This window comes from Lonchura striata, chromosome 10 (genome assembly GCF_046129695.1).
Source record: "Lonchura striata isolate bLonStr1 chromosome 10, bLonStr1.mat, whole genome shotgun sequence".
NCBI lineage: Eukaryota > Metazoa > Chordata > Aves > Passeriformes > Estrildidae > Lonchura > Lonchura striata.
In genome coordinates, this window is record NC_134612.1 from 9811358 (window position 1) to 9835139 (window position 23782).

A 23782-nucleotide genomic window follows, 5' to 3' on the forward strand; every position below is an offset into this window, starting at 1 on the left:
CACCCGGGACAGGAGGAACAGCAGTGCCACAGGGATGATGGTGGCACCTGGCTGGGAGGGACAGCAGTGCCACAGGGATGATGGTGGCACTTGGGACAGGAGGAACAGCAGTGCCACAGGGATGATGGTGGCACCTAGGACAGGAGGAACAGCAGTGCACAGGGATGATGGTGGTACCTGGGACAGGAGGAACAGCAGTGCACAGGGATGATGGTGGCACCTAGGACAGGAGGAACAGCAGTGCACAGGGATGATGGTGGTACCTGGGACAGGAGGAACAGCAGTGCACAGGGATGATGGTGGCACCTGGGACAGGAGGAACAGCAGTGCCACAGGGATGATGGTGGCACCTGGCTGGGAGGGACAGCAGTGCCACAGGGATGATGGTGGCACCTGGGACAGGAGGAACAGCAGTGCACAGGGATGATGGTGGTACCTGGGACAGGAGGAACGGCAGTGCCACAGGGATGATGGTGGCACCTGGGACAGGAGGAACAGCAGTGCCACAGGGATGATGGTGGCACTTGGGACAGGAGGAACAGCAGTGCCACAGGGATGATGGTGGCACTTGGGACAGGAGGAACAGCAGTGCCAAGGGCAGCTGAGGGCACCGAGCTGGCTGCGGAGCACACAGGGCTGCAGAACGCGGTGTCTGGCACCCTCTAGGGAGTAGTACACGAAAGATCAGTTCACAACTGCTGCTTCTGACTTCACCTGCTGAAAGCGGAAACAATTGCTACAGGCATGGCAGGAAAGAAAAAAAATAGTCAGATAAGCACAGAAATAAGGTTGCCGTGACTGCCTGTGCTAGTGCTGCCTTTTTCTCAATATTCCTTTGTTCTTTCATGTTGAGGTTTGGTGCAGAGTGCTACACAGACCTTGTGTGGAAGACTTAGTTACTACCACACTGTACATAGCCCAAATACAGGTTTCCCCTATTAGATCTCCCAGCTGATTGCATCAACAAATTGCAACCACTTGAAAAATAATAAAAAAAAGTGATAAAAGACTGATGTAAGGACTTCCAACAGGCTGATGACAGAAGCTTGTCTATAGTCCCATATCTCTAGAGCTTCAACCTCTAAAGAGGTTTCTTAGAATATTCTCTTTACACAAAAAGGGAAATAAATCTGTAATCTGCATACAAGTAGCTTCCACATTCTTATTTTCAATTCAGATGAAGCATCTTGCTGATTTTCAAGAAATTCCTCACTTTGACAGGTAATTTTCCACAATTACAGCCTCTGTGAGATCAATGGGATTTTTCTTAGATGAATTAAAATGGAGAACTGCAACCCATAGGCAGTGATGAAAACCTCCTTATTTCAATGCACTTCAGTGGCTTCTGGATCTAGCATGGAACATTCTAAAATGCAGCTAAGAGCATTGTTGTGGTTTCCTTAAACATGTAACAGGAAAAGAAATCTTTGACTTCAAACCAGGAAAAATAACTACTTAACCTACAAAGCAAATGTTTGTTTGTTTTTAGAAAGAACTTTTATTATCCCATAAAAATGGTTGGGAATTAGTTGAAGCTACCAAAACTCTTCTTTGGCACACAGTTAAATAAAAACATAATGGTTAAGATAAACTCTGTGAAGAGTTTTCAACAGAAGTTATAAGCCTGGCTGAGTTCAGACTTCCAAAGCAAAGATTTTACAGATAAGTCACAACAGAAAAAAAGCAGCCACCACCCCACTGGTTCTCAAAAAGAACTGGTAGCAAATTATTATCCTCTTTCAGAAAGATACACATTTACCTTCCACACAGCTCCTGAAATTGCATTACCAACAGCTGACCCTGTGTCCAGGTGACCTCCATTTCACTAGCCCAATGAGAGAGTGTCTGAAAACCGAAACTGGGTTGGAAGTAAAAAACCTAAAAAGACCACAGTGCCTGTTTTCACTCCAACATGTTGGTTCTGTGGCATTCCTTACAGCTAAACAGAGCTAAACTCGTCTGCTACCTGTCACAGTCCAAGATTTCCATGCAATGCATAAAGTCCAGAACGCTGTTGGATTTTCAAGCCAAGAAAGCCCCTTCCAAAGTCCCTCACCAAAATAATGGGTTATCCCAGGGAGCCAGGAATTTAGCTGCCTAAAGCATTCCAGCCTAATCTAATACATTTTTAATACAAAACATGAAATGCTTTGAAGCTAAGAATTTCTACTGCAAGCTGGGCAATCAGCAGCTGAAAGCAAAGGAGGAAGAGCTGGAAGCAGAGGCCAATACCAAAATGATCATCAACTACCAACATAACACCAGCACAAGCAGAGTTCAGCATAGTTCAGGATATCATGCAAGGTAGCTCTAGCAAAGGGAGTACTCACACTACTGTGTTTAAAAGTAATGACAATAACACCCTGCTGAGACATCACTGAAAGTACATCAACAGGCCTGGCCACCTTCAAGAATGATCCAGCTGCAGAACAGACCTACCAACATGCCCAGGAAATGAATGTGGATGCTGTGCCAGGCTTTCAGATGCCCAGCACAAGTGCATTGACACAGAATATCAAGCTCTTTGCAAGATCACCAAGACAGACTGAGGCTGGAGGAAATTATGAGGAAAATACCTTTGTCCAGCCATAAGAAATGAAGGCTGATGGAAAACCTTGCTAGTCTACACTCCCACAGGGTCTAGAGAAGAAAGAGGCTTTCCATAGAGACATAGCAGCAGGAGATGAGACAACAAACAGAACACATGTGATAGTGGGCATTTCAATTAAATACAGTAAAATAAACTTTTAACCACAAGGGGGGTCAAATACAGGAACAGGGCATCCTTGGAGAGTGGGCAAAGTCCTGAGTAACCTCATATCTGTGGAACTGCTTTGAACAGGGAGCTGGACTTGGCAACCTCCAGAAGTTCTTTCCAAAATGTTATTTCATCAATGTGTAAGAACATGGCTTACTCAGCCCAACAAATCAGAGTCTGAATTTGTGCCCTCTTTGGGACAGCCCCAAACACCACCAAAGCAGAAGAAAGCCAAATTCTTAAACCAAAGGCTAGAGGCCATGAGCTGGCCATTCAGGCCATACAATTTCTCTTGACACAAGGCTCTGTTTCTAAACTAACCCAGAAGTGAACAAAAGAGGCTCCCAATCAGGCTTCTTTCAACTCTAAGTCAGCTGTACAATCCCTGCTTATTACTTCAAGGCAATTTCACTTTGAGGCATATATAAAGAGTTCAGCCAGAAGCAAGGAACCAAAAGGAACAATCTCATTCAATTTCTGAGCATAAGCTTCTGCAGCTGCAAAAGGCAAAAAATTAGGCACAAAATGTGGACATAGTAAAAAAAAAAAAGAAATGCAAAGTAAAATCTGTGCATATGGGGCCAGCAAAAACTGGGCTGTCTCAGGTGGTACTCTCCCATCAGCCCACTCCTCCAAATACAGCAGCTGCAGATGTATCCTTGTATCTGTCAGAAAAGATCCCACAAGAAGAATATGGATTGTTTCCACTAGCAATATAATATTGTGGCTTCAGATTCCTTTTTTGTTATCAGTGCCAAAAATCCAAAATAAAGAAGCTAAGAGTTAGGACTCTCCAAAGGTTTTTAAGGCTATAAATATTACAGAGCTGTCTTGATTTTTTTGTTTGTTTACATATTATTCAAAAAACCCTACCCAAATGTGACAGGTCCAGGGGCAGCCAGCCAAGCACTTTTCCCCTGTTTGATCATGTCAAGTATCACCTAACCATGATGCTTCTTGGGCTAAAGTACACAGGGCAAATTATTAATTTCCACAGAGAAATCCACCTACAGAGAATCCCGTTGGCATAAACATCAGCCCTCAGCAGACAAGAAAAGGGATCTGTCTGTATATAGTGCCAGATACTGTAAGAGAAGTTATCCTCTTGATTGCAATGTGGGGGCTGATTAGCTCCAAAACCTTTCCTTTCTTAGCACATCTAGAAGCTCAGGGAGGCTCACATTCCTCCTGCTCTACACCAGCCAGGAAGCCCAAGCTGCACCATGGAATAGTGAGACCACCCAGACAAGAGCATGGAAAAGAGACAAGGTCCCTCAGAGCCACACTGCTCACTGGGACCTTGCCACCCTTTCAGAAAGGAGCAGCTCAAACACAGCTCCTCACACCACACCCAAGGCACTGCCTGAAACCCACAGCTTTGCCCTTATCACCACAGAAAAGAAAAAGCACCCCAAAAGGCAAAACAAAACACACCAACCCAATCAAATAGCATCCTGCCCCTTTTAGAAATAATACTGCTGGGCTTTTGTCACAGCACAACAATGTGCTCACTATATCAACCCAAGTAACAGCTATTGTAGCAGCTAATGAGTGACATTGTCCCCTGGACAGCTTTTCTGTACAACATGTGGTTTTCATTTTATGTCTCTTGTCAGGATTTCACTCCCTTTCTTTCATTTGACCTCCAGAAGATAATAAAATCATACAAAATCTAAAACTAACGGACTTTAGGTTTCTGGCATCCATTAACATTCACATCCACAAGGCTGTTGATTCAACAAAATACAAAATAAACAAAACCAGGCCAATTGTAAGTTGTTTGGCCTGTATTTGTTAAGTTATAACACAGTCTCTATAAACATATGTCTTCTGGTTGGTATTTCAGGAAGAAATCCTTAGAAGAATAATATTTTGATTAGGAACATGTGTGTTTTGAAAGACTAATACTGAACTCCAAGGGAGATTAAAATATGAGTAGAAACCATGAGCTAAATACACATATGTGCAATGGGCTTTCATTCTCACTGACTGAAATGTCTGGTTCCAAGGAATTTCTTTTTATTATTAAAGTCCTAATAGCTTGTGCTATTGACTTTTTGTAAAATGAACTGATACTTATGAAAATAGTCTGTTCTTACAGAACCATTTTAGAACATCACTTAAAAAATTACCTAGTATGTAACAGAAGCAGTGTCATTTTCTAGATTATTATGACATATCTCAAACGAACTCCCAAAGGATCCTAGTAGTTTTAGGTAGTACCCAAATGTTGACCTCTTCTTAGTCTTTCAGGATTTCTCAATCAAGCAGAAAATGGAGATCAGCCAAAGAGTGTTTTTCAAGAAATCACAACTATTCACACTCACAAAGCCATTGATTTACATCAGGGCATCAAGCAGTTCCCTGTGTGAAACATGCAATTAGATTTTTAAATAGATGACCAACTTCCTAGGCCACCCCCTCATTCTTATGCTGACAGCTGGGTGTTCAACAGGGTTATGTTCTTAAGTAGGTCCAGAAAAAGTGAAAATGCATAAGTAAATTATTTGAATGTTACATGAGAACTTTAACCCAAAAGATTGTTTATAGTTGTTTTTAAGGAAGCGTGCTTGTCTATGCTGCCAAAGCTTTCATTAGAACATATGATATCCAAGTGAAGATATGATGGTACATGCATATTCTCTTTAAACACACCTCTTTTTCACACCAAGGGAAAATAGAGTCAACTTTCTCTTACAATTCAGATGAAAATTTAAATGCAGAGATAGCAATTTTTCATTTCTGCAGAAATTCATTCCAATATATAATTAGTTCTCTAATTAAAGTTAACAATCATTTATCACTTTCTATATAATGTTACAATTATTTCATGGTAACACAGAGTTGCAGCCAGCAGAAGAATTCTCACCTTGATGTAATTTATGCTTTTGTCAAGCAGCTGAGCAAATTAGGAACAGTTACAGCTAAACACCAAACACACACTGTCAGGCATAAGGGCAGACTTAGTTACAATTACTCACTCTCAGTATCAGTGCTTTACTCTTGATGTGGTAATGCTAAATTCAACACGACTGCTCTTCACAACAGGTCAGGCTGGCAATTTACTGAGGAGACTGCTGGGGCACAGTGTCACTGGCACAACACTGGCAATGGAAGCTACTGCATTTCCAGGGAGACACCTGGAGATGTCCTCCACCCAGCACAAATGTGTCTGCAGATCTCAGCTCTCTGGGAAGCAGCACCCTTTGCCTTTCAAATCTCATCTATCAGCATCTGATTTGAAAAAACCACAAGTTTAAAAGCCAAAAGACTGGTGCACCCTGAGAGGAGGTACTACCCTAACCAAGACATCCTGCTAAACTGGTGCTCACACAACTGCCAGCCAAGAGGAACAGGCAGGGTGAAAGGTTGAGAGAGGTTCACCTCTATCACACAAGAGTTTGGGTTGGAAGGGGCCTTGACACCCCTCTGGACAGCACTTGCTTGGGGACTTAAGAGACAAGGACACAATTCCTCTCAAGAAAATAGTAGAGAAGATGGATCTATCATCCTATTCCAAATATAAATTCATCTGGTGATCTGCAAAGCACATCAAATTGCACTACAATTATTACCTGGAGGGCTGAGGAACCTTGTCACAGCACACATTACAGTCGAGAGGGCCACAATACAGTGTCACCACACCACATCAGAAGGTTTCAGGCATCTGCTCCTCTTGTTCTTTAGCCCATCCTTTCATCCCCTCACATTGATATAGTGCCCCTGTGTGCCCTCTGTTCCCTTTGGGGGTTGCTCAGTGCCCCTGGGCACTCCCTGGCTCATTGTGTCAGTGCTGCTCACCTGCTGCTCACAGCTGAGCCCACTGGGGATGAGCTCCCACAGCCCCATCCCAATCTCCACAGACTGTGTGCCTACAGAACCTGGCATCTGTCTATGACACAGGACTTCTGGAAGTTCTAATCTGATCCAGAAGAGCAAACCACACCAGTGAGCCCATACTTTAAAGGCAAATTTAATCCTGCTTTCCAACTTGACTATGCAGACAGAAATCTGAAGATGTTACACTGCAGTATAAAGAACTACAGCATAATTCTGTATTTTTAACCAGAACCTGTTCAATCTACTTAAAGGAACAACTACATTTAGATTTAGCTGTCACTGACATTGTCTATCCCACCATAACAACAAATGTTAAAGCCCCAGATGGGTTAATATTTATGAGAAAGTCAACAGAATATCAAAAGAACAGGAAACAGCATTTCCTGCCAAACTGTCTAAAAGCAGTCATACCATTAGCACTGTACTTTGCTGGCTTTTATTCCTGTTATCTTACAGACAGATGCAAAAGCTAAAAAATCTGCTAAGCTGAGCCCATGATAATAGCAACCAGAATGTATTCTTCCTTAGTCATGGCTCAATTTTCATTTCTTTTTGCACCCTTATGCCAGAAAAAAGGTATTTGTTAAATTGTCCTTGTTAGCTAATGATAGCAGGATGTGTTTGGCATATAGGCTCTGGGGCATGTCTGGAGCTCTGACACCAGCTAAGAAAGTCAGACAACCCTCTTGCATTATCTTTTTTACTTCACAGATGTTAACAACAACCAGCTGCATTGCAAACTATGCCAGGTGGGTTCAGGACCTGCTGCTGGGATGATGACAGACCCAGTTACACACTGAGCAGCAGACCTTTGTTGTGCATCATAGAGCTTTCACACCTCAGTTTTCAAGCTCTAATTACAAGTAATTTGCTGACTCCCATTCTTGATCACACAAAATCTTTCCCCAAAATAAAGAAACTCAAATTTATTAGCTGAATCCCTGACACAACTTTTAGGATTAGGAATGAAGATCTTCTGAAACACACACTGGGAAACAGTGGTAGAAAACAGAAACCCAGAAGCCTTGGGGCACAAAGACCAAGCAGAGCAGCCCTTATACCTTATTCTAGCACAACTCAGTACCCATCATCATGGAATTTATATGTAAAGTTCTTGCCTTAAGAACCCCCAAACCAGGCACGCCACATTATTCCAAGGAAACTGATTTTAGCCCTATTTACCCGAGTCAATTTTAAAATAGATATAAATCCATTTATATATTTACACATCACAACATGGACTTGTCTTCCACAGTACGTTGAACGGGGAACCACTGCTACCTTTAAGGAAACAGACACAGGAAAAGCTCTTTTTCCAAGAAGAGTCACTCAGTACTATTTGAACTATATTTTATTGGGTGAACAGCTATTCAGATAGCACCTATCAATAAAAACCCTTTGTTCAATGCAGAACCTCACACTAAAGGCAGAAGAGAGGCCTATCACCAAAGGCAAAGGCTTTCCACTGCCAGTCTGGGGGAGAGAAGCATGGCTGGGCAGAGCAGCACGGGGCAACTGCCCAGCAGGGGAGGAGCACAGAGATTATCCAGCACTGGCAGGGAGCATTCCTGGAAGAAGTGGGTTTTAATGTGGCATGGATGGCAGGCAAAGATAGGGTGCCTGACACAACTGACACACTGTTCCCTGCACAGAGAGGCATTAACAGAGGCTCTGAGACCAGTGGGAGGGCGACACAAAGCACAACAAGGATCCAGGACTGGAAGGGGTAAAGGCAGCAAAGCAGGGAGTGGGCAGATGTGAGAATGAAGAAATGAGAGAAAGATAATATTTAACTGCAACATACAGGCCATGGCTAGTGGTTTTGAAGGGTTCTCATTGTAAGAAAAACTCTAGGGAGAAAAAAAAGGAGATGAACTTCACATTAAGGCATGTAAGATATCGTGTCCCACTGTACTGCTGCCCATCCTTATTGCAACACAAGTATCTGGTAACATTCACCTGAAACCCCTTTGCAGTTTTCTCACTTTTTCTGAGGAAAGAATACATAGAAGGCAAAAAGCATTTCATTGCCCACATCTCCAGCCAGCTGGAACTAGCATGGCTACATAAAACTCCCCCAAAACCACCATCTTCTTCCATTTCGAAACCAATTGGAGTTAAACCACTTGGAGTTGATGTGTTACATGACCTTCATTTCTTTCAGAAAGTATACAGAGAAATGGAAACAACTGGATATGCATTTGAAATATTAAAAGAAGCAGATGTCTTCTGATAGACACCTGAAGAAAAGTAATCATCTACCTTGACTACAATTTTTTTTTCCATTTATATTAGGGATTTCCTAGCATTACTGTTAAATCACAGGTTATTATTTGACCAGAAAAGCCAAATATCTGTTCATGGACTTCCTGGATTTCTATTGTGTAGGTTCTCTTACAAAACCTCCAAAACAGTTTTCATTGATTCAAGGGAAGCAATGAGGATAAATTCATGCAGCACTAAAGAGACCAGTACAATTCAACCCTACTTAATGTTGTACAGCTCCGTTTCCATCAGTGCTTGTGATTTCAGCTGTTTAATGGAAGGGTGTCAGCAGAACAGAGGCACGATGCAATCGCACAGCTCAAAGCAAGAGACAACTCTCACTCATGTAAAAGGCAACTGTTGCCTAAAGTGAGATGCAGCTTTGGAAATGGCAGATGCTTTTCAGTAACTTGCTTTCAGAGGAGAGCCGTGCAGGGTATTTAACATCTGCATTGCTTCTGTAATTGCTCTCTATCCACTGCTGGAAGTCCACCTGCTACCCATGAATTGAAGGGGAAGACTGTGTGCCTATATACTGACAACAGAAACATGATGGCTCAGCATATATTTTACTATGCATTGCAAATATGTGAATACAAAAGGTATTCATGCACTGCATGCTATTCTAGAATATCAGTGTCTGCTCATTACTGGTTTCAATACTTACTCATCACTCCCTTTCTCTCTGCACACAGAATAAGAGGTATGACCCAGAACTTGCTTTCCCAAGGTCTCTCCCTGTCAACACACCACTGTTCAGTAGAACAAACTTCTATGCATTTTGTTCCATATAGCTTGAAGTTCAAAGACACAAAACAGTTCTATCCCAAGGATGGCCAAATTTAGGCCCCTGAACCACTTTTCAGACTTGAGACCACTTGAGGCTAAGTAACAAAAAAAGAAGAATAAAAGGGAAGCCAGGAAAAAGGCTGTGCACTTGTATCTTCAAAGAGAGACTGAGATTGCTACAAATACCACAAGTTATTTATGGCCTGTGAAATGCAACAGAGGCATTCCTAACAAAAGACATCAAGCCTGGCCTGTGCCATGGTACTTGCACAGCAATGGAGAAAGCTCTTTCACAGGCCAGGCTCCAAAGATGACTGATTATCTAAACAAGCACAGTCTGATCAATAGCCCCCAGGCTGACTTCAGCCCACCACTTTGACTCCAAGACTCACCAAGCTCTGAATCCTTTCTCCTGCCCCTTCTCAGAGCACGGAAAGGAGCGCTGTGCTTGCTTCCGAAGGGGAGAGAAGGGGGCTGTGGAGGACTGGCACCCTGCCCTCCCTCAGACCGAACGCACGTTCTGCAGTGGCTGGGTATAGGCAGCCTTTCCTTCCTCTCTTCTGTTGACTTCTTGGCTCACACTCCCTCCAGGGCTGCCAGAGCTTGCACAGGACTAAGAGGGAAAGAAGGCAGCGAGTAGAGAGTGGGCAAGGAGGAAGCTGCAACAAGCACCTCACAGCAGAAGAAATAGTTTATGACTTTGTTACACACCACTGTGGCCAGAGGATACCACAGCAGTCTTCCCCCTCCCTCTCCTCATGTCCCTCTGCCATGCACTTTTTCTGCCCCAGAGGCTGGCAAACATTCAGATCACAGGAGAATATTCTCACTCTTTAAAAATACATTTCCTTCAAACTATGCCAACCTCTGCCCCTAAAGCACAATAAAAACCCAATCCAGAACAAAGATCACTGAATTTGCATCAAAAGAATTCACATCAAAAGATGGACACATTAACCCTTAGTTGAAATGTTCCAGGCAGCTTTTGGATAAAATATGCTTCTAGACCTTGTTTGCAGGAGCCATTGTGCTCCCCATGTGGGGAGCTTTTAATTTAGCCCTAGAAAAGTGGAGCCACAAGACACTTAATAGTCCAGAATTTCATTCTGGCCTATAAATTAGCAGTACACTCCTCAAAATCATCAATCTAAACATGGTTACCAAAGCAGGTACATCTAGCATAGGCAAGCAATACATTTAGATGATGACAATTTAAAAACTAAAATACAAATATAACATATTTTCTTTTTGCTATTCTAAACATTCCTAATCACTCCACTTTCAGAGAGAATATTTCTGTATTACTCTTGTTGATAAATAGCAACACATAAAAAAATGAAGCCTTTTCTCCCCCTCTATCATATCCAATTCAACTGCATTCATTAAATTTTGTTATATCTAAATAATTTAATTTAGGTCAACATGTCAAAGTAATCAAGGATCATGTTTGCTTTAAGTCAGCCAACATTACTCTCTCACCTGAGCAGCCCATTTCAGACTCAGTGACAGAATCACCCTCCACTTCCTCCACACTCCATGAAAGAAAAACTACACTGCAATGCTGACTGCATACTAAGCTTCAGTACAATTAATATTATACAACTGCTCAACAGCAATAAGGCAAAGAAAGTTTAGCAGAAAGTGAACTGTTATTTTCCAATGGCTGCATTAGGAATTTAAAATGTAATACAGTGTATTTTTCAACTTCTGGGGTTTCCTTTTTTTTTTTTTTCCTTTGGGTCTGCAGATAAAACCTTGTTTCACAGAGGCAGCAGAAGACTCTCCTTGGAGGGAAGTACCCACCTCCCTTTCCCCACGTCTTCCTGGGATCCCAATGAACTGCAGTAGCTGCACTCCACACTGCTGTCTGCACAGTGTGAACCCACACACGTCACAAACATACCCACATTTCCCCATCTGATGTACAAGTTTATACAAGCTTAAAGAACATCTATATTATGTCATCTCAAAACATTACACTGTGTTCCAAAACATGCAGTATTTGGGTTCCAGCTGAAAAGTAAATTTAGAGTACCCAAGTAAAGAGGCTGGATGTTTGCTCCCAGTGTAACATTGGGAAAGAGGCTGGGCAGCACCACCTACCCCCAGGTGCTCCAAGGGAACTCTCTTCCTGTGTAAAATTTAAGAACAAAAATGCAACATTGACCTCTTCCTGTCTGTATCATGAAGGAAAATCTAGTACTAGAAATGACAAGTAATCTACAAAAGATGTATTTAAGCCATGCATTTAGGTTGTGATTATGCATCATGGACATGAAGGAGAAAGAATAATAGAATACTGCCTAGAGCACCCAAACTAAAAAATGGAGGAGGGGTAAGGAGACTTGGGAAATTTAAAAAAAAAAAAAATAGATAAATTTAAAAAATAGAAAAGTAGAAAAAGCCTTCCCAGCTCCAGAAGGCTTCACTGACACACATCACCATCTAACACTTATGCAGCTCAGTGCCCTCCTTTACACTGCTATTTGGAGTCTGTGCTCTGCCCAGAAAGGGACAACATGCACTGAAGTCATTTACACTAAGCAAGCATGCAAAGGACAGGCAGCCTTCAGTTTTCTTACATTTTTCAAGAGAGTGAAACATTTTCCCACGTCAGGAATGAGAGGAGTAGGGGGGGATTATGAAGCCAGGCAAATTATTCAACCATGTGGGGCAGGGCAGCCTGTGAGAAGGATAAACTTGGCTTTTACTATAGATTTAGTGCATGAACTTGGGCAGTTAGCTCCTGGTGTTTTGTTTTTCTTATCAACAAAAACAGGAATAAAGTTGGTATTTGCTAAAATAAGAATATACAATTGTTATAAAACAGACAGCAAGTATAATTTAGATTCAGAAAATTATTATTGAGTTCCATGAAATGCAGGGAATCTTAAACTAGAAAAAATATAGACACGACAAGCAAATCTTTCTGTAAAAATCACATCTGTGCCACTACTTCATAGGCCTTTGACCTTATGTTAGAAAAGTTACAAACATGTTTTGACTTCTGGAAGCGACATATGCACTGCAGAATTGCCTGTTATAAACCACAACAATATTAAGCTATCTCTCTGTATATCCATCCTCCTCCAAAGCCAACACAAAACTTAATTTTCCAGCTTCTCTTTGGTATTGATGTTCATTCTCTCTCTCTCAAGACCCCTTATTTAACCTTGCAGGCAAAAGGAAAAATGTTAAGGCAACTTCTACAAACTGAGAACATTTTGAGTTACACAAGCTGACTCTACATGAATTTAAAAGAAAAGAGTTAGTCAAGCAACAGACACAAGACAAGAGTAAAAACCTTGCATTTAAATCCAAGTGCCAGGGTCTCCCCACCTCCTAAATGACTGCCCAGGGGTGCACATTAATGCTTATCTGCACAAGTTATTCACCAACCTGATGAAACTTTCTTGCAGCTCTCTTCGATTCTTTCCTTCGTTTGATCGTCTTCTTCAGCCTCTCCTTCCCCACAAAGTCTTTTCTTTTTTCCCCCATTTTCTCCAATGCTTTTCTTCTTTCTAAACCATTTTCTTCCCTTCTCTGTCTTCACCCTCTCTGAGGCTCTGCTCCCTTATCTCCTTTTCCTCATTTCTGCATGAATTTCATCCCCAGTGCCAGCTGAAGTTCCAAGAATTGCTCAGAAGCAGACTTTGCCCCTTTTGTCTGCCTGCAGAGGAGGGAGCCTTGCAGCTGGAGAATGTGCAAGTAGTGCATTCTTGTCTGTACCCTTTACTTGATTTACCCTTACATCTGAGCTCCAGCAGCCAGCTGAAAGCAATCAGAGCCTTGCCCGGGCCAGACCAAGAGTTCTTGGGATACCCCAGCTGAAAAACATCTAAAGGATTACTTGTCAGACACTTCAAAACAACAACAACAAAAAAAGGTTAATAAAGACTACTTGCAAATAATGTGGGTCATGTGCTTGAGCTAGTAAGGGATGTCACACAGGCCATAAATGAAAGGTAAGTTTTAGAGTATAGATTAGTGAACAAGGTTCACAGGTGAATTACAAATATAAACAAGCTATTTAATATTTCAACATTGCACAAGGTCGTTAACATTCTAAATATGCCTGTCAAATTGTCAGCTCTGAGCAAACCCTAACTTATCTCAAATGCCAAGGCCTGCTATAACAGAACTCAGCTCCAGACCTGCAGGAGATTCTCCCTTACACCAGTGTCATGAACAAACTCTCTCAAGCACTAGACCAGGATGAGGCTTCCTCTGTATGCACATGCTCTTAAGATTACTGCACCAGTTTGGGTTTTTTTTTCACAGAGAAATAGACAAAAAATCTAGTGGCTGGTGTGTGAAGACAGTGACTGTGCATCTATGTGCAAGCATAGAGAGTCTATTTTGGGTACAAGACCACGACAGACTCATTGTCTTTTTAAATGCATTACTTGGGTTCACTCTGGACTAACAGAAGACATCAGAACATCCTCAGGAGAAAGGAGTCTTTCACAGTGCAGTTTCTGTTTTTGGAGTAGCTCAGTATCTGTTGTACCTTCTCAGCAGATGAGGCTTTCAGTGACACTTCATTCACAACATGCCAGCCCAATCACTTAACCAGAAGAGGCCACACAGAGCAGGCACAGCCCAAGGTCTGGCATCGTTATCCAGGTACCAAGGCAGTGGGTGCTCCCTGTGAGGCTGGAAACCAAACATCACTCTTCCTGAGAGACTAAAACACACCACTGGAGTCACAAAACAATTCATTACCCACACAAAACTAGAAACATACAACCACAATATAAACAGAGATGTTATTTATTATTTGTAAAGTACATACTACATAAAATACACTTGGGAAACTAAGGGGATCTATTCTTTCAGGGAGGAATTAGGGTGGCCCCAGGTGAGGTGAAAAGGAGAGGAACCCATATTGTGCAGAAGAGAGAGCCATGTAATCCAGCCTTCCACGTGAGAGAGAGCCAGTACTGAGGGATTGGACATCACAACTCTGTGCTTGGCTGCAGTGGGATGGAAAGAAACCTCTGCCAAAAAAAAGACATGTGGAGCAACAGCCCAATTCCAGACTGCTATTAACTTGTTTAACGATGGAGAGAGATGAGGAGCAAGACCTGCCACAGCTCTTTCATAAAAACAGTGTCACAACACTTTATGTAAAGGAAGAGGACTGCAGCCAGCAGTACTTAGCCAAATTAATTGAGATCTGGAAATAATAGTATAACATGAAGTGCAGTACTAGCTAAGCAGTTAGCAAGCTGATTTCTAGGAGAACTGACTGGCCCATCCCCATTTTAAAAACTTGCAGTAGAATACTGCTGCAGTGACAGACATAAATGAAGCAACAGACATATTAATTTCCCTTTCTTGTGCGTGGCTATTCAGCTCCCCTGGGCAGTGGCAGTGAGTGTTCATAAAGCAACTTTCAAACAAGTGTTTTCTATTAGAAGAGACAAAGAATTTCACATCAAAGTTTCAAAATACAATAAATTATTTACCTTCTAGATGATGCTGATCTATTTCACCAGGTAGTTTGGTGTATTGCCATTACTACTTGAAAGCTTGAGTAGGCAATGGAAACAAGCTGAAGTACAGCCATACACCATTAACACCTGATAGCATCACTCCTCCCACCTGCTGCAGAGTTGGGTAATCAATGTAGAATGTGTTGCTTCTGCCAAACACTGCAGTTACTACCCCCTACCAGCAAGATACACACATATATTCCACCTTCAATCTCTTTTTCCACTTTTTATCTTTCAGGGTACTGCAGAAGTTCCTCTCTTAAACACCAAATGACAAACATCCTTACTTCTGCCAACTCATTTTTCCTGATTATAATGGCACCTTCTTTTTTTACAAACAGAATTGTGTGCTGAACACTAGCAACTATTAAATGAATAAATGAGCAAAAGTAAAGGTGAAGGACACAATAGAAGAAGAAATCTATATGAAAACAGTAAAGAGCTGTAAGACACAACATTTCGCTTTTCTCTAAGATGGTTTAGACATTTGATCCCTGTTCTACTGAACTGAAGGGCTGCACCTAGAGCAGGTGCTGTCCAAATGTTACCAGCAGAAGTCCAGCTGCAACTCAGTACAGGACATACACAAAAGCAGTACCAGAAGACTTAGTTCTTTGCTCTTTACATGTTATTCTTTACACATTACATGTTTATGCTTTCCCTCCTTTGTAGCTGCCAGTTATTTGCACTCTTAATAGCAGCTGAACCAACTTTCAGGACACTCCAACACAAACCAGATTTAGTATAACTGGAATATAAGATGCTGATACATCCAGAGCAAGATGTGCTGAGAACCAACAGACCTCACTGAATACATCAAATTTTTCTTTTCTGTGGGAATACTCACTTCTGGTACAAAATGTCAGTTGAAATTCAGCCAGAAATGTCAGGTTCTGTGGAACTATTTTACAAAAGCAACACAGCTTTACTGCAATGGCTGTGCCATCCCAGCATCCCTGACTGTAAGGCACAGAGGCTGGAGGGAACCCTAGCACACCTCAGCAGACCTGCCACCCTGGCCTTCTGTGTTACAGATCCAGAGGCAGGACAGAACACCACAGCTCCACCTGGAAGCCCCAAATTGCAACCCTGGTACATCTGCTAGCCAAGATACAATGGTTAATTCTGCTCAGTCCAGCTGATGTAGGTAGAAAAGATTTAACCCTGAAGGGAGCAGCTTTATACTCAGTCGTGAGACCTCAGCATAAGGCTTGTTATAAAACTTTGTCTTTCAGAGGCAACATTACTGGCAACCCGAAAAAGTATGGTAAAAAGATGGTAACTCCATTAAGTTCCCCAGAGCTGTACGTATTCAACACAGCAAGCAACTCAGACTTCAGAACCATTGTGCCTGCTGGTGAATAAAACACATCTGGAAGTCCCTAAGTGATCCCACTGAGCAGTATAACTGAAACCAGAATTTGGTCTGGCATCTTCAAATCTTAACTTCAGTATCTTTCAAAGACCATCTTTTCAGATCTGACTGTATTTGCCTCAGATATTGCATCAAAAGCCGTGATGAAATCCAGCACCAGTGTATTTCATCAGGCAACAGGAAGTCTCACAATAGTCTCACAGAAGTGGCAGATGATTTTTGTCACCCTGGAACTGAAGTTTAAAGACTGAACAAAATAAAGATTGAATAAAATAGAATGTGAATACATGAGGAGTAATTAAATGCTATATTAAGATAGCAGTCTAAGTTTTGTTAGCAACACATTAAAAACACCACCATCCTCTAGGAAGCAGACCATCAATTTCAGATTTGCTTCATCAATTTCATTCTGTTTTGTTTCTGCATTCCTGTAGCAAAGGGACAGCAGAGTAAAATACATTGCTAACAAAACTTCATTTATAATACTCCAAGATGCAATGAGACAATACAATAATGGTACTTGAACTGAAACATTGCCTCTTAGGGGACAGCTACTCAGCACAGTGTCTGGTCACAGCCCAAACCAACCATGATGGTTCCTTGAGGGTTTCCACCAAAACTCCATCACTGTAGTGCATCTTGTTTGATAATGAGCCAAATTCTGATCTCTGTGCCCAGCAGGTGAGACCATGTAAATCTGTTGGTGGTGCAGTTGTAGAGATGCTTTGGGAATTGACATAGCACACACAACATTTGTGGAAAGTCAGAAGCGACGTGTAACTTCTTCTAAACTTTCAAAAATCATGAGTTTTGGAATACTTTATGATGACCTTCAAAGCTAACTGTAAAAGTGCTTCAAATCTAGTGACGTAAAGAAAACAACTCACATTTGGTGTGGAGGTAACTAGGAACTGTGAATTGACTGCTGTGTCTAAACACAGCAGTCGCTTTAGCACAGCTCTCCATCTGTACTGGGCAAGACTCCTCAGATGATGGAAAATGCCCACAAACTTTATGGGAACTCACTTGCAGAAATGCTTTCTGTTTTATGCAGAGAGAATGTATTATAGCTGTGGGCTAAACTGATGAGTGGTGACCTTTCACTTAAAACTTTCCCTCTACTTCATGAGCTGTCTCGCCTGAAAGACTAGAAAATGAAAATATTTATCGGAATTAAATGATTCACAGAAATGATATGCTTAATCATCTAAAGAGTCATATAAGTCTCATAACATACAGTTTAAAGTCCAAAGGTATCTTAATACCAAAATGGCTAATAAATGACTCATAAATACCTAGAGATTTGAAAAGGCTCGTGAGCCCCAGCGATTTGCCGTCTATGCCTACCAGCTAAGGACTTAGGCACAACTACATAACGGTGGAGATAACTCCACTGATGGAGCGACACGGGGCCTGAAGCCTCGTGCAGAGCATTTTAAAAGGAAGAACAGGGTGTTGTGTGTTTCCGTGGCATTTGAGGCTTCGTGCGCGGGGATTCCAGCGGAAATCACCGGAGCGCGCACGCTTCTGGTCGCGACTGACAGCCGGGCTGTGCGGGACCGACACGCACGGGACTGTCACACACCGGGCAGCCCGCGCCCGTCCCGGCCGAGCGCCGCGCCCGTCCCCTCCGCCCGGCCGCTCCCCGCTCCCGCTGCGCCGCCGCCGCGAAGCGCAGCCACCGGGACACGACACCGGCCAACGCGGAGCGGGATGCCGGGCCGCCGGCGGGGCTGTCAGCGAGGGCTGTCAGGGGGGATGTCAGGGGAATGTCAGCGAGGGCTGTCAGGGGGGATGTCAGGGGAATGTCAGCGAGGGCTGTCAGGGGGGATGTCAGGGGAATGTCAGCGAGGGCTGTCAGCCGTCGGCCGTGGCGCGGGAGGCGCTGCCCGCGGGCTGCTCCGCTCGGGGCCGGGCGGGCCGGGGCTCCCGGCGCCGCCGCCGCGCTCTCCCCGGAGCCGAGCGCGCCTCGCACCCGGGCCGGTGCCGGCGCCCGCCGGCGCTGCCCCGCGCACTCACCCGCAGCTGCAGCCGCCCGCTGGCGGCCGCGGCGGCCGCGCTGTGCCGCAGCTCCGCCGCCTGCCCCGGCCGCAGGAGGCTCCGCGTGAAGCGCCGCGTCCGCTCGCCGGCCATGGGCGCCGGCAGCCCCGCGCTCCGGCCGCCGCTCCCCGCCCGGGCCGCGGCGCCGTCAGGAAGCGGAACTGGGGGTTTCCCCGCCGCTCCCCCCGCGCGGGGGAGGTGTGCGGGGCGGGGGCCGCCCGCCGACCCTCCCCGGGCCGCCCGCGCTGGCCATGTGCGCGGCGGGGCAGCGCCGGCCCGAGGGGCGGCGGGCACGGCCCGGCTGCTGCGAGCGCTGCGCAGCGGGAGGGACGGGGGGCTCCGGGGGAGCCCGAGCCGGGCCGGGCAGCCGCGCCGCTTTCCGCGCCTGTGCTCGCTGAAGGATGCTCTCCCGGCGAGGCTGCGGGTGGGCTCCGCACAGGAAGAGCTGCTCTTGGCGTTAACCGCGGGCTAAGGTGGGAACGCGGTTCAGGGGATGAAACCGAAGTGGTGACCAGGTTTCACGAGAAATCCACTCTCTGGTCATCACCACCGTCCACTGAGCTCTTAGAAAGCATCCTCCGAGCAGCACGGAGAGCCTGCACAGATCAAGGCTGGATGTCTCCCAGTCCTGCCGTCCCTCTCTTCACCGCGGCAAACTCAGCCGATTGACTATTAAGTTTAGCCATTTAAGCTCACAGAAGTTACACAATAGTCACAGTTCTCCCAGCCCCCAGCACAACGATCACACCTTCTGTTAGTAGGAACACAGCTTTATGCCTTAACACTAAAGTTGCAATGTGGAGAATAAAGGATCGCTGAGAGCAGTATCTTAATTTCTTTGCACAATAATACTTACATTGTCCTCTGTAATGCGGAGTTTTCTTTCTCCAGTTAAACTGGGAAAGGAGGTAACCATAGGAGATGACACACCTGAGTGCATGGCAATCCCTGTAAGAAAAGATTGAAATGAAACTCGGAGAGCTTCAGGTGTAATGCCTGAAGGGCAACACTGCAGTACACACGTGAGGGCAACAGCTGAAGCTGCAAAGGTGCTAAAACGCAAAATCCAACAGAGTCATTTAACATTTAGCTAGATTTTGCATTAGGGAATTAAGTGTTGCAAGAACTCCTGGATTAGGCCCTTGCCCAGAAGCACCGTGTGTGCTTTGATGTAGCTGTCTGTAAGACACAGCAGGTTGCAATGTGGTACAAATTCACTGCAGCCTCCTCATGGCTCCCAGTTCTGTCCTCCAAGCTTACTGAAGATAGAAAGGCAGCAATGATAAGAGAGTTTAAGTATTGCTCTGCAATGGAAATGTTTCCCCATAAAGTGAATTATCTGAAGTGTCCTCCAGAATGGTTTTGAAGCAATAAAGTTCTCTAGTCTAGCCAGGCAACAGGTGCTACATTGTAATATCTTGGCGATGACATTTGTTTGAAGCTAAAGCTCTTTTCCAATCAGTACTGGATTGGAAAACACTTCTTGAGAAATTCGACACAAAAAGCTACTGTGAGATGAAAAAGGAGATTCCATTAATTTTGCAAACAATCCATATAACGCTAATTTTAGGAATGCAGCCTGATGTTGCAAAGAAACAAAAAAGTAGCCTCAGAGACTAGGGAAGCATTCTGCCTCAACACAAGGATGTAATTTAGAATAAATTTGACTGCAATTTATTGCAGACAGCGAAGAAAGCACACATTGCATATGTGAGAAAGGACAAAGAAAATGAATGGTTTCTTCCATTCAGTACATACATGTACATTCTGAAAAATGGTTTTAAGAAAATCATCACCATAAAGCAGACCAAAAATGTCCAGCCATTCCTGTCTTTGGGTACAGTAATGTTGCTCCTGCTCAGATGTGGTCAGCTCTGTGGTCAGGCAATAGCAGCCTGTGCTCCACAATACTTCTCCCTTCACAACTGCACATGGGCAAGCTGGGGTTGAGTGAATATGCAGATACTTGTCAGTGAACATTTGGCTGCTGAAATGTATTAGTAAACATCAAGAAGTAAAAGAGCCAGCTGTTTCTACACCACAAACATTTTTAAGCCTGCAGGGAAGCAAGAAATATCCACAAATACTCAAATAATGAGAAAGAAAAAGGCAGTAGGATTAAATAGAACACATTTTTTATGATCATCCTTCTAAGTAAACATTCAGGGATAGTCTAGGAAATGGCTATCCCCTTTGACTCTGTCAAAGACAAGCTGAGTCTCTCAAATTGTCACACATAGTGCCAAGCACAAGTGTCCAGGATTTTACATGCATGTGTTTGTTTTCCAAAATCTCTTATGCAAGAGTAACTCTTTGGGTGTGTTTCCCAGTTCTTCTGTATTTCAGAAGTTCTTTGGTTTTCAGATTTCAGACAGTTGTTGCACAAGGCCACTGCACTCCCTAAGAGGCATTCCATTTGATTTTGGGTACCCCATAGTGTGGTTCTGCTAAAAAGGTGTATATGCTATAAGCTGTTAGTTCTCCACCTTTAAAAAACTTTTACCTTGATAAACGCATTATCATTAGCAAAATAGCAGCAACAGTAGAGCTGTAACTTTGCATATCCAACTGATCTAGGACTAGACATTTTGATTTACAGAAACAAGTCATTCTTAAAGCATGAGTTTGAAGCCTATTCCTATTACTACTTAAGGCTGCCCCTGAGAGGTGGATAGCATCTATATCACTGATGGAGAACAATTTCAGCACAGCATAAAATGGCTGGCAGTAACTGTGTGGACTGGGTTTCACACTCAAGGTTGGCTTTGGATCTGGAACACTTTTTTTCAAATTTCAAGAATGTTTGGAAAAACTTTGTTTCACTACCACTGCTAATCAGAAGTAAAAACCTTTAATTTGCAGTTGCATTAAAAAGCAAGGCCATGTGAGTCTTGTCTCTGCTTAGCAAGACTGTGAGTTTGCAGGGCCCCAAGTTGGGCAACTCCCTGGGGGCTCCCCTGGCAGGGGAGCCCCTCCTGGAGCAGTTCTGTGTCAGGAACGAGAGACACATTGGACTTTTTCAGTCTTCAGCTTCCGTTTATTGTTATCTTATCAAAACTTCAGCACACTGTCTGCACCAGACTCTGCGTGCAGGAAAAACAGCACAAAAATGGCTAACAGCCTCATGTTGCAAGGTCTTTTAAGTCTGATCAAAAATTAAGCTACCCAATTAAGAAGTGACACCTAAATTATTTTCCTTTCTACTCCAATAACTGACCCCTAAAGACCTGCAATGCAGATTTTTCTACCCAATTACAAGATACCACCTAAAGCCAAGAAGAGGAAGAAAAAGAAAGAAGAAAGGAACTCAAGACAATACCGTATATCCTCCATCTTGAACCCATCTATAACATACTAAAAATCCTAAAACCTAAATTTCTCACCCATGTGACATACTACACTACTATCTACAATCTCTATAACCTATTTCACACTTTTGTGGTTTCTAATTTACCTTGAGGCTTTGGAAGTTTCTCCATGAATAAGGGTCAAAGTCAGTGCTACCCTGGGGTCAGGACACCCTAGAGCAGACAGATAAATATTCCCAGTGCCCTGGTTTTCCACAGCCCTGGTTTTCCACACAAGATCATGAAAACTATTTTCTTTTACAACTGTGTATAAGCTTGAATAGTCAAAAGTTCCACTTTCTCACAATTGCATCAAAGAATTGACTCCCTTTCCCCCAGTGGCCATTTCCCCCAGGCTTACAGCAAAACAAAAGATAGTGACACTGTTTAGGTTTGCTTCTTTAGCATGTTTGGTAATCTAACATTTCTATAACTGCCTTTTGAAGAAAATCACAGAAATCTGGCATTTTATATGTCTGTACTGGCACAACTTACCCAATATGCATTAGTTTTCTAACAGAGACATCCAGCTTTGTTTAGTTCACGCCAACAGGTTACTCAGAAGTGTATTTAAACATTTTACCTAAGTTTTCTTTGTCCTTGAAATGTTCATTAATTTGATTAGTGAAAAAGTTATTTCTTATACCATTGAGCTGGTGCACACAAGCATTCAAGACATTTTTTTCATTTTTTCACACCTTCCCCCACCCCTGCTTCTTCTGCCCCTGACCACAAATGCGTTTCTATCTCATTGTCAGCACACTAACTGCAAAGTGAAACTAACTGCTGTGGTTTTTTTATCATCTGAGCTGAAAAACCCCCAAAACATACTCTAAAGTGCAGCTTCATTTTCTCTTGGGCTTTGAAGACTTTCCTGTGTGCAATGTAAAGAATTTCCCTGTCTGTGAGACCTTCCTTAGATTTTAGGACAGTTTTCAGTTGTCACTAAATGCTGATGCAGATGTTTGCTGCACAGATTTTGGGAATCTCCATCACTACTAATAGCACAAGAAGGTTGACTCCTTTAACACGATTCTAAATGCAAGTGCCTTTTACATTGGTCCAGTAACTCAGAAACTTTTTGGTCTTCACTATTCACTTCCCAGGTAATTGCCACTCCATCTGGTTTGTTACAAATTGCACTGTTGCACAATCTTGAATTGTTCTGCCACCTGCAGAACATGACATCCCACCTGCTCACAGGCACCTGCCCTGCACAGGACGACTGTGGTTGCTCTGGAACACAGCTCAGGCACAGCACTCCCCCAGCCCTGAGGAGAGCTCCCTCCACAGCTGCTACTGCTCTGCATCTGCATTGCTTCATCCCCCAGTGGATGAACTCAACAAATTCGAGGTGATAGATCTGTTGGAAGTTTAATGTGTCATAACACAAGATAGCAACAGAAGGAAATTAAAACTTGCAAACACCAAATACATCCTTCAACACTCAAATTAAAAACTGCAAAAGTAATACTCTTGCATGTGCCTTTAATATCTACACATACAGGCCCACTGCTGCAAAAATAGGCTTATAGCATAAAGGATATTAAGAGAAATAAGTTTCCAGCCCTTTTATTTACCCTTAGAGAAAGGGTAGCTGTCTCAGTAGAAGCACAGTGGCATCAGCAGGGCTATTTTAGCAAGGCAAGTAAGAGGATCACAGGGTGGCTCTAAATATTTCAAGCTTCATGCTATGACCTAGTCTGTGAATGCATATAAATTTAACTATTTCTGCTAGATCTGTGAGGATGTAGGCTCATCACTGAGAAGCTACAACTGATGGATCACAGTGTACTTGTTTTTATTAATCAATTAACACACGTATGTCTTTAATGAATGAGGATCAAGTTAGTAGTTAAGTGTAAATCTA

General features: G+C 43.3%; 1 protein-coding gene across 1 annotated transcript in view; it reads right to left on the reverse strand.

Annotated features, from left to right (window-relative positions):
• The window catches only part of DOCK10 (dedicator of cytokinesis 10), a 144511-nt gene extending 125853 nt beyond the window's left edge, over positions 1-18658 (reverse strand). Inside the window, exon 1 of the mRNA XM_077785638.1 lies at positions 18545-18658. Coding sequence (XP_077641764.1) covers positions 18545-18658 — 114 coding nt within the window. The remainder of the gene's footprint in view (positions 1-18544) is intronic.
• Between the last annotated feature and the right edge of the window lie 5124 nt (positions 18659-23782).